The sequence below is a fragment of the Pituophis catenifer genome, unplaced genomic scaffold, assembly GCF_029215685.1.
Source record: "Pituophis catenifer annectens isolate HBS135680 unplaced genomic scaffold, rPitCat1.0.hap2 SCAF_9, whole genome shotgun sequence".
Taxonomy (NCBI): domain Eukaryota; kingdom Metazoa; phylum Chordata; class Lepidosauria; order Squamata; family Colubridae; genus Pituophis; species Pituophis catenifer.
This window is the reverse complement of record NW_027256889.1, coordinates 6,258,959-6,273,606: the sequence shown is the minus strand read 5'-3', so window position 1 is coordinate 6,273,606 and position 14,648 is coordinate 6,258,959. Positions and strand designations below refer to the sequence as shown.

Sequence of the window (14,648 nt, the reverse complement as noted above, 5' to 3'; positions counted from 1 at the left end):
TAAAAATTAAAAGCAATTTAAAACAATTAAATAAATTGACCAAAATAAATTGACTAAAAAACTCTACACATCTTGAGGTTGCCAAGTACATTTTTAAATGGATGTGAGGGGTCTGTAGATATTTTCACAGCCCCCTTTTTGACTCGTGCAGTATACAGGTCCTCCATGGAAGGCAGGTTGGTAGCCATTGTTTTTTAAAAATGTTCTTCTAAAACGTTCGTCCTGCTCAAAGGCAGGAAAGCTGAGCCGGCAGCTTCTAAAGTCATTAGCACTGCCTGATCTCAAATTCTAATTCTATCTTCCAACAAGCCTTTTGAAAAACATACAGATCTAATGCAGGTTGAAGAAGGAAGTTTCTCCCCAAATACACCACATTCAGGAACCCAGCAAAACGTCACCCTTGCGATCTCACCGCAGATTAGCAAGAGAAGACGGTACTTGGTTGAGGGATTCAGAATTAACGCTTGCACATTTTGAAAGCGTGGGAAAGTGGGTAGGCAAAAAAAAAAACACACAAAAAAAAACCAGTGTGGAAATCAGGATACTCAAAAGCTTCTTGGCAGAGGACAAGGGATTCCTTACCGCGTTGAGATGGCTGACAGCCTCTCCCTCCTCTTGTGCAAATCTCTGGCACACACCCATCATTTGTTCTTGTGTTAAAAGGGCTTGGCCTTCCAGCTTCTTCACTGTCTTCTGCATGGGTGGAGAGAAACTTGGTGAACGAAAAAAAATCTAAGATTTCAAGAGAGATAGTAATTCTCCCTACAGGCAGTGTCTGTTCAAAAGTGACAGGTGTGGTGAGAGAGAGAAAGAAAGAAAGAAAGAAAGAAAGAAAGAAAGAAAGAAAGAAAGAAAGAAAGAAAGAAAGAAAGAAAGAAAGAAAGAAAGAAAGAAAGAAAGAAAGAAAGAAAGAAAGAAAGAAAGAAAGAAAGAAAAAGAAATACAACTGTGGAATCGCCAACCCATTGCAAAATGTTTTGCGGGTGATTCATCTACTTTTTTACAGGGACTTTGTGGCTAAGAGTGTGTATTGTCTAAAACAAAAAACCACAGTACAGTACGGCTACAAAGCCGAAGGATCTCAAGGCGAAAGCAATTTCGCCAACCGCTGAAGATCCTTATAAGATATAAGTAAATCCATTGTTTTCAATTGTCTTTCATTTTGAATACTACAAAATTCCGGAATGTCTTCAAAAGCAAACGGGCAAGAATTGAAGACGTGAACCCCATAATTACATGTTGCTTAGTTTTAAAGTCAGCTTTCTCAAATGACTAAGTTACAGTTCAACCAGATCTAAGTTTGAAGTCAAAAATAAAACGTTTCCAGAATTATTTGCTATTATTTTGGTGCACAAGCTGGGATGTTCGTTTATCAATAACATCTATCACGAATTAAGCCGAATATACGTACGTGTCCCAGGATAATGTTTCAGGATCCAATCTGGGTCAGTCACTGGGACCAAAGGTTTTCTCTTCTGAGCTTTCGGGCTTGTGCTGGAGCCCATCTTCAGGGAACTTCTCTCTAGCTAAAATTTCTCTCTTTTGGACTCCTACTGGAGCCCATCTTCAGGGAACTTCTCTCTAGCTAGAACTTCTTTCTTTCGGACTTGTGCTGGAGCCCATCTTCAGGGAACTTCTCTCTAGCTAGAACTTTTCTTTTGGACTCCTGCTGGAGCCCATCTTCAGGGAACTTCTTTCTAGCTAGAACTTCTTTCTTTCGGACTTGTGCTGGAGCCCATCTTCAGGGAACTTCTCTCTAGCTAGAACTTCTCTCTTTTGGATTCCTGCTGGAGCCCATCTTCAGGGAACTTCTCTCTAGCTAGAACTTCTCTCTTTTGGATTCCTGCTGGAGCCCATCTTCAGGGAACTTCTCTCTAGCTAGAACTTCTCTCTTTCGGACTTGTGCTGGTGCCCATTTTCAGGGAACTTCTCTCTAGCTAGAACTTCTCTCTTTCGGACTTGTGCTGGTGCCCATTTTCAGGGAACTTCTCTCTAGCTAGAACTTCTCTCTTTCGGACTTGTGCTGGAGCCCATCTTCAGGGAACTTCTCTCTGAAGTGCGTGCTTTGAGCTGTTCTGTGTGTGATATTGTGCCTGTTGTTTGTGACCTTTTTAGATGTTGATTGGGGTGTTGATGGCTGGCTATTAAGTCGTTGACATTGTCAATGACCCAGTTTGGATCCAATAGCATCTATATTTCTGCCCTTCTGATCATTTTGTAAAAGATGGCCTTATCTAACTCGGTTCCTTCCAAACATATTCGATCAGTTTCCATAAATACTAAACGGCATTTCCTTTGACAGCCCTGGCTCAGCATCATTGGTAATGAAGTCCAACATAACTGGAGGAAACCAGATTGAGGAGGATTTACAGGGGCAATCGTGGACTGAAAACTGAGGGGAGAAATTGGATCGAAAGGATTAAGACGACCACTTCTCACCTTCCTTTGGTTAATGCTGTTCTGCAAGTGAGTGATCTCTTCAGTCAGAGCACGACAAACAGCTTCTTTTTCCTCTTCTAGGTGGCTTTCGCGTTCTAGTTGTTGGAATTCCAGATCTTCATAACATCTCAGGGCTCCTTCTAGCATCTCAGATGTCTAGGAAAGAATTAATAGAATTCTTTATTGGCCAGGTGTGATTGGACACATGAGGAATTTGTCTTCGGTGCATAAACTCTCGGTGTACGTAAAAAAATACATTCATCAAGAATCATAAGATACAACACTTGGGTCTTGCATATATTGACTGCAACTAGGATTGTATTTGCACAACAATGGAAACACGATGAGATTCCATCTGAGGGGAATGTAATTAAGAAAATATTGGAATGTGGAGAAATGGATAGATTAATGCTTACTATTAAGGGTAAAGAAGAAACTGAATATTTTTTGATAGGGGATATATTCTATCAATGGCTAGACAATAGAAACAGAAGTTAGAAAGGAGGAGATATAAAAAGAGGAAATGTTAATGTGAAAGTTGTTTAAAAAAGATGATGCTAAGTATTATTGTTATTATATTATTATATTATTAATATTATGGTGGTGAATACTACAACAAATATGTGGATTATGATTGTTTAAAAATAACTGTACCCAGATCACACACTGTTTGATGGAAATTGAATGTTATATAAATAAAACAAATAAAACATGCGGGGGAAAAAGAATAGTATGATACAACACTTAGTGATAGTCATAGGATGCTAAATAAGCAATCAAAATCATGCTAGGAAACTAAATAAAACAATTTAAGATACAAGCAAGAAGGTTATAGTCATAAGTAGAAGAGCAGTTACGATCCCTGGATTTCATCTTCTCAAAGGGCACCTTCCAATACGTTAAAAAAAATGGGTGCATCTCAGTGGTGAAATCCATTTTTTTTTTACTACCGGTTCTGTGGGCATGGCTTGGTGGGCATGGCAGGGGAAGGATGCTGCAAAATCTCCATTCCCAGCCCACTCCTGGGGGGGGGGGAGATATTGCAAAATCTCCATTCCCACCCCACTCTGGGGTCAGCCAGATGTGGTGTTTGCTGGTTCTCCGAACTGCTCTAAATTTCCGCTACCAGTTCTCCAGAACCTGTCAGAACCTGCTGGATTTCACCCCTGGTGCATCTGATTCAAAACTCTGCAAAATCCAAGCGGGCAGTTCAATCTTCACTCAGATGATGGGACATACAACCACGACTGAAGTGCTTCCACCAAAATCAGACCTCTTTATATTCCAAAACTCAGCACATCCCTCAACCTAGGTAGGATCGCATTGTCAATTTTGACTGATCTCAACAAGCTAAGGCAGGTCAGACCCGTTCGAACTCACCGTGAAATTTCCAAATATCAGAGACCAGACTAAGAAGTCAAAGCAACGGTCCAGAAGAAGACAAGTGCTAAACACCTTCTGTATCAGGAGATCATTCCCGTGTGATTTAATGGACATGGACTATCTCCTGCTGAACGCTGAATTGAACTGACACACACACTTACCTCCTGTAGTTGCTTCTGCATTCGTTCACGCATTGATTCCGGCTGGTTGTTTAGGTGGATCTGAGACTCCGCATGTTGTCTCTGGAGCTCTTCTACTCTCTGACGTTCTCGTTGTAGACGTGCCTTCTCCTGCCAAAAGAGAAGCAGGGCAGGGTAGTGTCACTACCTGTCCATGGGCGATGTAAATATATCTAGCCACTCCTGCTGGTAGGAATAGATACACCTTCCTCACCCAGAGATGATCAAAGCTCTGATAAGACTGCCTGGGAGGCCTTCTTCTCACCGATGGAGTAACCTCGGAGTTGCATTGAACAACTCCCCTACTTAAGCAGGAATTCCAGCAGGTAAATGAGCAAGCTGGAATAGTAGGCATGGATTACTAGGTTCACGGAGTGTGGGGAATCCTCGGCTAACATCCATAATTGGAACTGGAAATCATGTCGTAAAACAATACAGTCATAATTCAATTTCTGGCCTTTTTCATGGCAGTCATTAAGCGAACACTGTAGTAGTTTAAGCGAACACATTTATTTGAATGGACATTTTGGCCAGAAACCAGCAAAAATGTCAGAAACAAGCACCAAACTCCATGAATTGCAGGTAGTCCTTGACTTACAACAATTGGTTTATTGACTGCTCAAAGTTACAACGGCAATGAACAAAGTGACTTATGACCATTTTTCACACTTAACAACCGTTGCAGCATTCCCCATGGTCACGTGATCAAAATAAGGATGCTTGGCAACTGATTCATATTTATGAAAGCAAAGTCAATGGGGAAGTTGGATTCACTTAACAACTGGGTTACTAACTTAACAACTGCAGTGATTCGCTTAGCAACTGTGGCAGGAAAGGTTGCACAATGGGGCAAAACTCACTTAACCACCGTCTCGCTTAGCGACAGAAATGTTGGGCGCAATTGTGGTCATAAATCAAGGACTGTCTGTAGAGTCACATGACAACAAGGACTGGGCAGTTTTATGCATGTATTCATTCAGTCATTCATTTAGAAAATGTATACAGCCAACCAGCTTAACTACATACACTTGGGCAGCTGATAACAATCTACAGACACAAAAAGAAAACCTAAAAAGCAATGAGGCACCGCAACAATCTCCTAACACAACTGCATCTCTATCGGGCTCAACAAAAGGGCTGGTGCAGCACCTGGGAAATCAGCCAAGTCTGCAACATTCTGGAAGGGAGAGGGGGAGTTGATGCTGTTCCATAGTGAGGTGCTGTTGTGGTCCGCCAGCAGCCTGCGGCAGCGGAGTCACACAATGAAGAGGCTGGGGAGGAACATGGGCCAGTCCTGGAGTCTGGGGAAGGCCCGGACGAGGACTCTGCGTCAGAGACAGAGATGGGGCCAGGGCCATCTAGGAGTTATATGTGGACTCCGGAGCCTCCAGAGTCAGACATCAGAGAGGCAGAGGAACAGGGGGAGCCTGTTCCTAGTGCATGCATGCGCAGAGCTGCCAGAAGGCAAGAGCAGCTAAAGCAAAAGGGACAACTCAGGAGTAAGGCCAGTAGATGATTGGCCCCTCCTATAAGGCTTAAAAGAGAAACAAAGGCACCTGGGTCTTTTGCAGGAAAGCAACGTTGCTAACTCTGTTTCCAGTCAGCATCTCTTGTTTGTTACTGAACTTCGTGGGGCTTTGCCAATTAAGGCCTTTGGCAGAGTGTCAAAGAAGATAAAGGTTGGTGATTATCCCGAAGGACGTTTTCCGAAGGACTTATTTTGCAACTAATTGGGACTCAGCTGGGAATGAACGTAATTCTCAGCTGTTACAATAAAATAGGTTTGTTTGAGACTAATTGTGTCTTGTAATGACTCAGTAAGCCTAGGTCACAACAGCTGCCGCCATAGAGAAAACTCTCTCTATTGCATTGTTTCTCAACCTTGACCGCTTGAAGACGGGTGGACTTCTACTCCCAGAATTCCATGGTCAACAGGCTGCCTGTGGAATTCTGGGAGTTGAAGTCCACCCGTCTTCAAGCAATCAAGGTTGAGAAACACTACTGTATGGACTACAGACAGAGGCACTCCAGTCTTCAATATTGCTATCCCTGAAATCTAGCAATTACAAAAGGAGAAGCTAGCTTAAAATAGATTCCTGTTTTCTATTGGAAAGTGGAATTTGTCAGAAAGAAGAACCGCCATCAATGTACGTCCATCTCCCTCAAGTCTGAGTAGCAGGTTCAGCAGGCAGAAGAAGTCAGAAAGCACTGATCAGTAAAGGATTCTGGGAGAAAGCATGAACAATTCAAGCTGAGTCCGAAGAACAGGGACTTCGCCCTTTTCACATTGGCTGCATGCAGAATAAAAAGATTGCTAGAAATGGGAAAAGCTGACATTTCATTAGCTGGACTATTTATCCCAGGATGGAAGAATTGTAACTGAGTGACATCTGGAGGATAATGAGTTCCTCATCCTAAAATGGTCCATTTAGTTTAACATTATTTAAACTAAACAATACGAATTGAATGAAATGAATAGTTTGTTTTAATGAGCGTAGATTTTCAGGAGAACAGGCAAGTATTTTTTTATATCCCCTAATATATTCCTTCCTTCCTTCCTTCCTTCCTTCCTTCCTTCCTTCCTTCCTTCCTTCCTTTCCTTCCTTCCTTCCCCCATGGAGATGACCATAGGGAAAATGCATAGTTTTCCATGACTCATGAGATCAGGGATGACCCCAGCATGCCATAGAAAGTAATACTAACAATTGTTAAATATGTAGTAGAAGAAAGCAGCAGAATAGAATTGATCCCACAAGGTTTCCTCCTTGTATGGATAGTATCATTCCATAGTTTGGTCACTAGGTGGTGCTGGACTTGATAGGCTCTTGGTGGAGTCTGGTGTTTCCCTGTTCCTGTCGTGTTGTCAGGCCTAAGCCCAAAGACAACACAATGAGTGCAGTTCAAGTGCAGTTCCTTATCTGCTTACACCTAATAGACAGATTCTTGCCAGACTAAAGTTATAACCCCCTAACCTAATAGATATATCCTGGGAGATTCTAGGGTGTGAGTCAGGGGTGAAATCCAGCAGGTTCTGACAGGTTCTGGAGAACCGGTAGCGGAAATTTTGAGCAGTTCAGAGAACCGGTAGCGGAAATTTTGAGCAGTTCGGAGAACCGGCAAATGCCACCTCTGGCTGGCCCCAGAGTGGGGTGGGAATGGAGATTTTGCAATATACTTCCCCCAAGAGCGAGAAGGGAATGGGGATTTTGCAATATCCTTCCCCTGCCACACCCACCAAGCCACACCCACCAAGCCACACCATGCCCACCAAGCCATGCCCACAGAACCGGTAGTAAAAAAATTTGGATTTCACCACTGGTGTGAGTACCCTGATTCTTTTCTTCCCACCTCCATAAAGTTCAGGACTGTGCAGTCTCTTGTCTTTGAACCCATTCTAGAATGTTCTGGCTCCTCCTTGAGAAGCCGCAGTGCTATTGCTCACACAGACACACAGACACACTCCTTCTCCAGGTGCACATTCCATCGCGCCTGTTCTTTGCCGGAGAAAGAGATTAAAATTTCTAACTATCTTCATGGCATTCATGCCCTCTCCTTTTATTCACCTCTCTACTTCGCCAGGCTAATTTGCATAACATGCAAAATGACGAAGGGAAACATAAAAAGGCGAGATGGAGGAATAACTGGATGGGTGAGTTGGGAGGCTTTAAGAAGCCAGAATCCTCAGCTGTGTTTTTATATTTGCTCTTTAAAGCTTAGATTGTGATGGACACTATTTGTAGAGAGTAAGAAAGATGACCTTGACGGGAGATATGTGAGCTATGTACCAAAGCAACAAAGGGAAAGACGGACGTTAAGTTCAAAACAATCAGAAACATGCGGAAGAGTCTCCGATGGACACCTCCCTAATAGAAGAGGAGGAGATAGAGCACGATCAGTCTAGCATGATTGTTATTGTAGCCTCTCTCAAGAAAAGTAATCTTAGCCTTCCTATGGAATTGAATTCTGGTCTGGTCTATCTGGTGGGATTCACCACTATAGGAGTGATTAGAATGGAGTATTGCAGGCAAACTCTGCCCGCAGCCTGGAGTTTGATGTTAACAGAGTTCAAGGTTGACTCAGCCTTCTATCCTTCTGTAGTCAATAAAATGAGGACCCAGATTGCTAGGGACAATATGCAAATAATGCTTGCATTGTAAATCATCCAAAAAGTGTTGTAGAACAGGGGTCCCCAATCCCGGGTCGTGGGCCAGTACCGGGATGTGGCCCATTTGGAAATGGGATGCACAAGTATGTGTGCACAGCTCTACTTGTGTGAGTGGTGAGCTCCATTTGTGGGAGCGGCAGGTGCGTGCCTGCCACTCACACAGAACCATCCCCTCTACCGACATCCCTGGTCCCACAAAGCTGGAAAGGTTGGGGACCATTTCTGTAAAGCACTATGGGTCGGTATATAAGCCTATATGCCAGGGGTGTTAAACTCAAGGCCTGAGGGCCAGATCCGACCCATGGAGTGCTTAGATCTGGCCTGCAGGGCTGTCCTGGACAAGCGGCCCTCCTGAGCTCCGTTTTCGCTGGCAAAGGGTTGCAGGAGGACATCCCAGCCGAAAACGGAGCTCGGGAGCCTGTTTTCGCTGGTAGAGCGCTCAGGCCATCACAGGCGCCCCCTGACACAAGTGACGTCAAGCTGGCCAAACACCAGTGGTGGGTTGCCCCCGCCGGTTCGCACCGGTTCTATAGAACCAGTAGTAAAACCGGCGGGAGGCTCCGCCCACCAACCCTGACGTCATCAGAACGCTTCTGTGCGGCCCCGTTGCAAACTGGTAGTAAAGGTAAGTAGAACCCACCCCTGCCACATACCCCCATCCCCGTCTCCCGAGGTCAAACACAACCCTGATGCGGCCCTCAATGAAATCAAGTTTGACACCCCTGCTATATACTATCCCTGCTGCTGTAGAGCTGTGATGAAAAACAGACTAGCAAGGCATGCAACCAAGACAGTGATTTTTATGAGATTATTAAATTACAAAATCGTTAAGGTCTGAAAAGATCTTGAAGGCCTTCTCGTTCACTTCCTCCTACCATTCCAGATGAGTGGTAGTTCAAAACTGGACATTTTCCAGTCAAAGTTTTCTCGAGCCATTTACCCGGGAAGTTATGAGGACAGATGCAAAATATCAACAGAGTTTCTGATAAGAGAAAATTAAGGAGGCCAGAGGGCAAAATTCAAGAAGGGAAGAAAAATAAGGGAGAAGAGATCAACGGGGACGTTGGAGCATAAAAGGTTAACGTTCAGTCCAGCTGGACAGTGACCTTCGAAAGAGATACAGAAATCACAAAACAAAGTCCTTTGCTTCCAGCGATTTGAAGTCCCCCAGACGAGTGGAGGCCCATTCTCCACAGCCAGCATGGGAATCGAGTAGAAATAACTTTGCTACCGGTAATTTTTCAACCACCAGCCTTTTTGTTTTTAATTTACACGTCCTGAGCCCCAGAGGGAAGGCGGGATAGGTGCTGTGAGACTACTACTTATTATTTCATCCATCGGTAGCTGGAGAGTTATGAGGGACCTACTACTGAAACCCAACACAAAGGAATAAATAGAGTACTTGCAAGCCAGTTGTAAGTTAAAGGAAGGGAGGCAGCAGTTTTAAACAGGTCACGCTCAGGGATGGCGCTAGAGCAGGGTCTCCAACCTTGGCAAATTTAAGACTTGTGGACTTTAACTCCCAGAGTTCCTCAGCCAGCAAAGCTGGCTGAGGAACTCTGGGAGTTGAAGTCCACAAGTCTTAAAGTTGCCAAGGTTGGCGATCTCTCCCTGCGCTAGAGGATTGAGCTGTGGGCATTTTGCCTCCTCTTCTGGCCCTTTTTGGGGCAACCATCCTGTCCTGCAACTCATTTTGAAGCAAGAGCCAACCATCATCTCAACTGGTCCCTGCTTAAGGAATTGGAAGAGGACAAGCTATGATCTACTTCAGGTGTCCTGATCCAGTCCAGAACTAGAGAAGTTTTTTGGGAAGCAGGGGGAGGGTGAAATCATAAGAAAACTGCTGAAGAGCAGTTGCTTACCTTCTCGCGTTCTTCACGGCACCTGAGCTCCGTCTCCACGAGACGATCTTTCAGCTCCACCAGCCGTTCTTCCTCTCGCCGTAGCTCCTGCCTCTCTTCCTGCAGCTCCCCTTCTAACAAGGCACCTTCCAGGTCCATCTGCCAAGAAGAGGAGGAGACAGGTCAGGGGAACGTTGCCAAAACATCTTGACGTGCCCCGATGTGTGTGCTGGCTGACTGACTGACGCAACATCAACACAGCCACGGGGAGGTGCAGAGAGGCAAAGCGAAGCCTACAAAACGGGAACTGGGAGAATCCGAGCATGCAAACGTCCACATTTCCAGCCCAGAAAATGGCTTCCTCCACTGAGGTGAGCACCTTCGGCATTGAGTGATGGAGATTTCCTGTCCAAGGGAACAAACAAGTCCCTCTCTTCATCCTCCTTCTACGTCGCCTCTGTTCTTCCTCAACTGCTTGGGTGTGGGCCTCTCAACACTGGTTTTACAGGTGCTGATTGTTGTCCAATCAACAACCTCACGATGCAGGGAGGGGACTGAATAAGCTAAGGTGTACCTCTATATTCAGCTCTTTCTTCCGATGATGCAGCTCCTTGAGCTGGTTTTCAAGAGCTGAGATTTTGCTCAGAGCCGCACGCTGGTTGTCTTTAGGATCACCGCCAGCACTTCCACTACGAAGACCCTCATGCTGGGAAGAGAGGGAGGCAGAATCAGAAGTCGCAAGGCTTAACGTGGCAATGATACGAGGGATCTTCCTAATTTTTTTTTTTTTAATTTGATTTATATGCCGCCCTTCTCCGGAGACTCAGGGCGGCTTACAATGCATTAAGCAATAGCCTTCATACTTTTGTATATTTATACAAAGTCAGCTTATTGCCCCCACAAACTGGGTCCTCATTTCACCTACCTTAGAAAGGATGGAAGGCTGAGTCAACCTTGAGCCTGGTGAGATTCGAACTTACAGTAATTGCAGACAGCTGGTGTTAATCACAATGCTTTTAGTCTGCTGAGCCACCAGGCCCTAAATTAGAAAACGCGTTTAGCAGTATGGATACTGTTGTGACCCAGGCCCACGTAATTGATATTAAATGCAAAACAGTTCCAAGAAACAAACAGATTTTATTAAAACAGCTGAGAATTAACTCATTCTCAGCGTATTCTAAATGAAATGAAAGCAAAGTCCTCAAAACACCAGTCTTTAGTTTATCTCTGACCTTGGGATAATTAGGCAAACTGCCAAAGGCTTTTCTTGGCAATAGTTCAGGAACAGAAGAAATAACTACAGCCAAACAAGAAGCAATTCTCTCAACGGTTGTTTTCCGGCAAAGAGGCCAAGAGCCATTGCTGGTCTTTTAAGCCTTATGGGAGGGGCCAATCATCTCCTGGCCTTACTCCTGAGTCGTCCTCTCTGTTTTAGCTGCTCCTGCCTTCTGGCAGCTCTTCTCATACGTGCACTAGGAACAGGCTCCTCCTGTTCCTCTGCCTCTCTACTATCAGCCTCTGGAGGCTCCGAAGTCCGCACATCACTCCCTGATGGCCCTGGCTCCATCTCTGCCTCTGACGCAGAGTCCTCATCCGGGCCTTCCCCAGCCTCCAGGACTGGCCCATGTTCTTTCTCAGCCTCATCGCTGTCCAACTCTGCTGCCAGCTCCGTTCCCCTGTATCTCTGGGGCCAGCCAGAGGTGGTATTTGCCAGTTCTCCGAACTGCTCAAAATTTCCACTACCGGTTTTCCAAAACCTGTCAGAACCTGCTGGATTTCACCCCTGCTGTGGAGTCCTTGGTGCTCTCTAAGTGTGGTGGCTTTTCTGCAGACATTTCATTACCCAACTAGGTAACCTCATCAATGCTAAAAGGGATCGGGGTTTGCTCTTACCAGCTTCTCGATGGAGCCATTGGTCTGGATTTGCTTGAAAGCAAACCCCACTCCTTTCTAGTACTGATGAGGTTACCTAGTTGGGTCGAGAAACGTCTGCAAGAAAACTACCAAGCTCCAAGAGCACCAAGGATCCCAGGGGGTATATTTTTATTCAAACCACAACAAGTAGAGGAGTATTATACACGTGATGAGTTGGGTGTTAAGAAAAAGAAGAATTCCGGTCCACAAACGTGTAAAGCTTCTTAGCGCCGGGTGCCAATACTCACCCCATTTTGGATGCTCTCTGTGCTACTGGCTTCATCCTCTTCTGCACAGCCGCCGGAATGGCTGCTTGACGGAGAGTCGTTTTCCGAAGAAACCGAGTCCCCTTCGGCACTGCTCTGAGCCGGGGAACCCTCGCAATCCGGTGAGCGGCTGCATTTCTGTTCATCCAGAAGTTGTCCCTTTTCCAAGGCTGCCGGATAAGGACACAGCTCTGCTTGGTTGAACAGGCCCATAGCTTTGGGATCGAGTGCTCAACAGCGCATGGTCCCTCCTTATCCCTGCAGTTATGAAGCATAAGAGGCAATTCTGAAGAATTTGACCAAATGGCAGTGAAAAAAAAAAAAAAGAAAACCAAGGAAGGCTCCACCCTAACTGTATAGGTAGTCCTCGACTTACGACCACCACTGAGCTCAAAATTTCTGCTGCTAAGCGACAATTAAGTGAATTTTGCCCCGTTTTACGACCTTTCTGGCCACAGTGAATCATTGCATTTGTTAAGTGAGCAATTTGGTTGTTAAGATAGCAATCTGGGTTTCCTGTTGACTTTGCTGGTCAGAAGGTCCCAAAAAGTGATCACATGACACACACACACACACACACACACACACACACACACACCCAGGACACTGCAACCGTCATAAATACGAGACAGTTGCCAATCATCTGAATTTTGGTCCTGTGGACTGTGGGAATGCTTGAAATGGCCATCAGTGTGAAAAACAGTCATTTATTTATTTATTTATTTATTAGTTCGATTTATATGCCGCCCTTCTCCAGAGACTCAGGGTGGCTTACATTGCTTTTAAGCAATAGCCTTCATACTTTTGTATATACCTGCTTAGTAGGGCTTTTTGGAGCCCCTAAGCGGTGTTCTATTTTATACAAAGTCAGCTTATTGCCCCCACAAACCGGGTCCTCATTTTACCTACCTCGGAAGGATGGAAGGCTGAGTCAACCTTGAGCCTGGTGAGAATTGAACTTGTAGTAACTGCAGGCAGCTGGCAGCTAAGTGCTACTTTAACAGCAGTTTAGTCCGCTGTGCCACCAAGGCTCCTCCTCATAATAGGAGGAGCCTAATAGGAGGAGCCGCCTCCTAAAAGGAGTGGCCACTGTATGCCACTCCTCATACAGTGGCATGGACAAAAGTCATAAGTCACTTTTGTCCGTACCACTGTAACCTCAAATATTCACTGAATGTACGGTTATAAATTGAGGACTATCCGTATACTGTAGATATCTCGGTCATAGGTAGGGAAAGATGGTGTTGCTGGAAGTCTTTTAATTCTAGCCTTTTCTTATTTAATTACGGCGTCTCCGTGACAAACCTTCTTGCAAAAGAAATTGCCTTTAGGCTAAGAACAAGCAGCTGGCATGTTGGCTGACTACAATTCCCATAAGTCTTCAGAAAGCCTTTCGGAACGCGTGGAGGTCCGGGATCAGTCGTATTCCAGGAGGTATAGGAGGTAGCTCATTCCACAGGTTGGGTGCCCCCACAGAGAAGGCCCTCCCCCTGGGGGCCGCCAGCCGACATTGCTTGGCCGATGGCACCCTGAGGAGGCCCTCTCTGTGCGAGCGTACTGGCCGGTGGGAGGTTATCGGTAGCAGCAGGCGGTCTCACAGGTATCCCGGTCCTATTCCATGGAGCGCTTTAAAGGTGAGAACCAACACCTTGAAGCGCACCCGGAAGACCACTGGGAGCCAGTGCAGCTCGCGCAGGAGAGGTGTTATGTGGGAGCGCCCTGTGGCTCCCATAATCACCCGCGTGGCTGCATTCTGGACCAGTTGGAGCCTCTGGGTGCACCTCAAGGGGAGCCCCATGTAGAGAGCGTTACAGTAGTATCTGGAATACGATCGATTTCCCACTATAGTTTCCCACTATAGTCTAGTAGTCCAATCTTTTGAGTAAGTCCACAAATCAGCTGCTAGCCAATAATATAGATAGACCTTGACTTATGACCAAAATTTAGTCCAAGGTTTCCGTTGCTAAGCAAGAGAGTTGTTAAGGGAGTTTTGTCCTGTTTTACGACCTTTCTTGCCAGAGTTGTTAAGTGAGTCACTGCAGTTGTAAAGTTAGTACCCTGTTTCCCCGAAAATAGGACCCAGCTGGAAAATAAATCCTAGCATGATTTTTCAGGATGCTGGTAATATAAGCCCTACCCCCCAAAATAAGCCCCAGTTAAGATTGTCAGCCAGATGGATGCATTTAGTACCGTATTTCCCCCAAAATAAAACCTAACCAGAAAATAAACCCTAATGAGTCTTTTGGAGCAAAAATTAATATAAGACCCAGTCTTATTTTCGGGAAAACACGGTAGCACCATTGTTAAATGGATCTGGCTTCCCCATGGACTCTGAATGTTAGAAGGTCGCAAAAGGGGATGACATGACCCGGGGACATTGCAACAATCATAAATATGATTCAAATGTCCAAATTTTGATCATGTGACCATGGGGCTGCTGCAATGGTCATAAGTGTGAAAA

The 14,648-nt window shown here is 45.3% G+C and overlaps 1 protein-coding gene across 2 annotated transcripts in view; it reads right to left on the bottom strand.

Moving 5' to 3' along the window:
• The window catches only part of PHLDB3 (pleckstrin homology like domain family B member 3), a 44,564-nt gene that overhangs the window by 15,845 nt on the left and 14,071 nt on the right, over window positions 1-14,648 (bottom strand). For both annotated transcript variants that reach the window (XM_070949828.1, XM_070949829.1), the window contains exons 2-7: window positions 12,170-12,445; window positions 10,582-10,713; window positions 10,029-10,166; window positions 3,984-4,112; window positions 2,440-2,595; window positions 583-693 (exon numbers count right to left, since the gene is read on the bottom strand). In XM_070949828.1, the coding sequence (XP_070805929.1) occupies window positions 583-693; window positions 2,440-2,595; window positions 3,984-4,112; window positions 10,029-10,166; window positions 10,582-10,713; window positions 12,170-12,400 (897 nt within the window). In that variant the 5' untranslated portion in view covers window positions 12,401-12,445. The remainder of the gene's footprint in view (window positions 1-582; window positions 694-2,439; window positions 2,596-3,983; window positions 4,113-10,028; window positions 10,167-10,581; window positions 10,714-12,169; window positions 12,446-14,648) is intronic.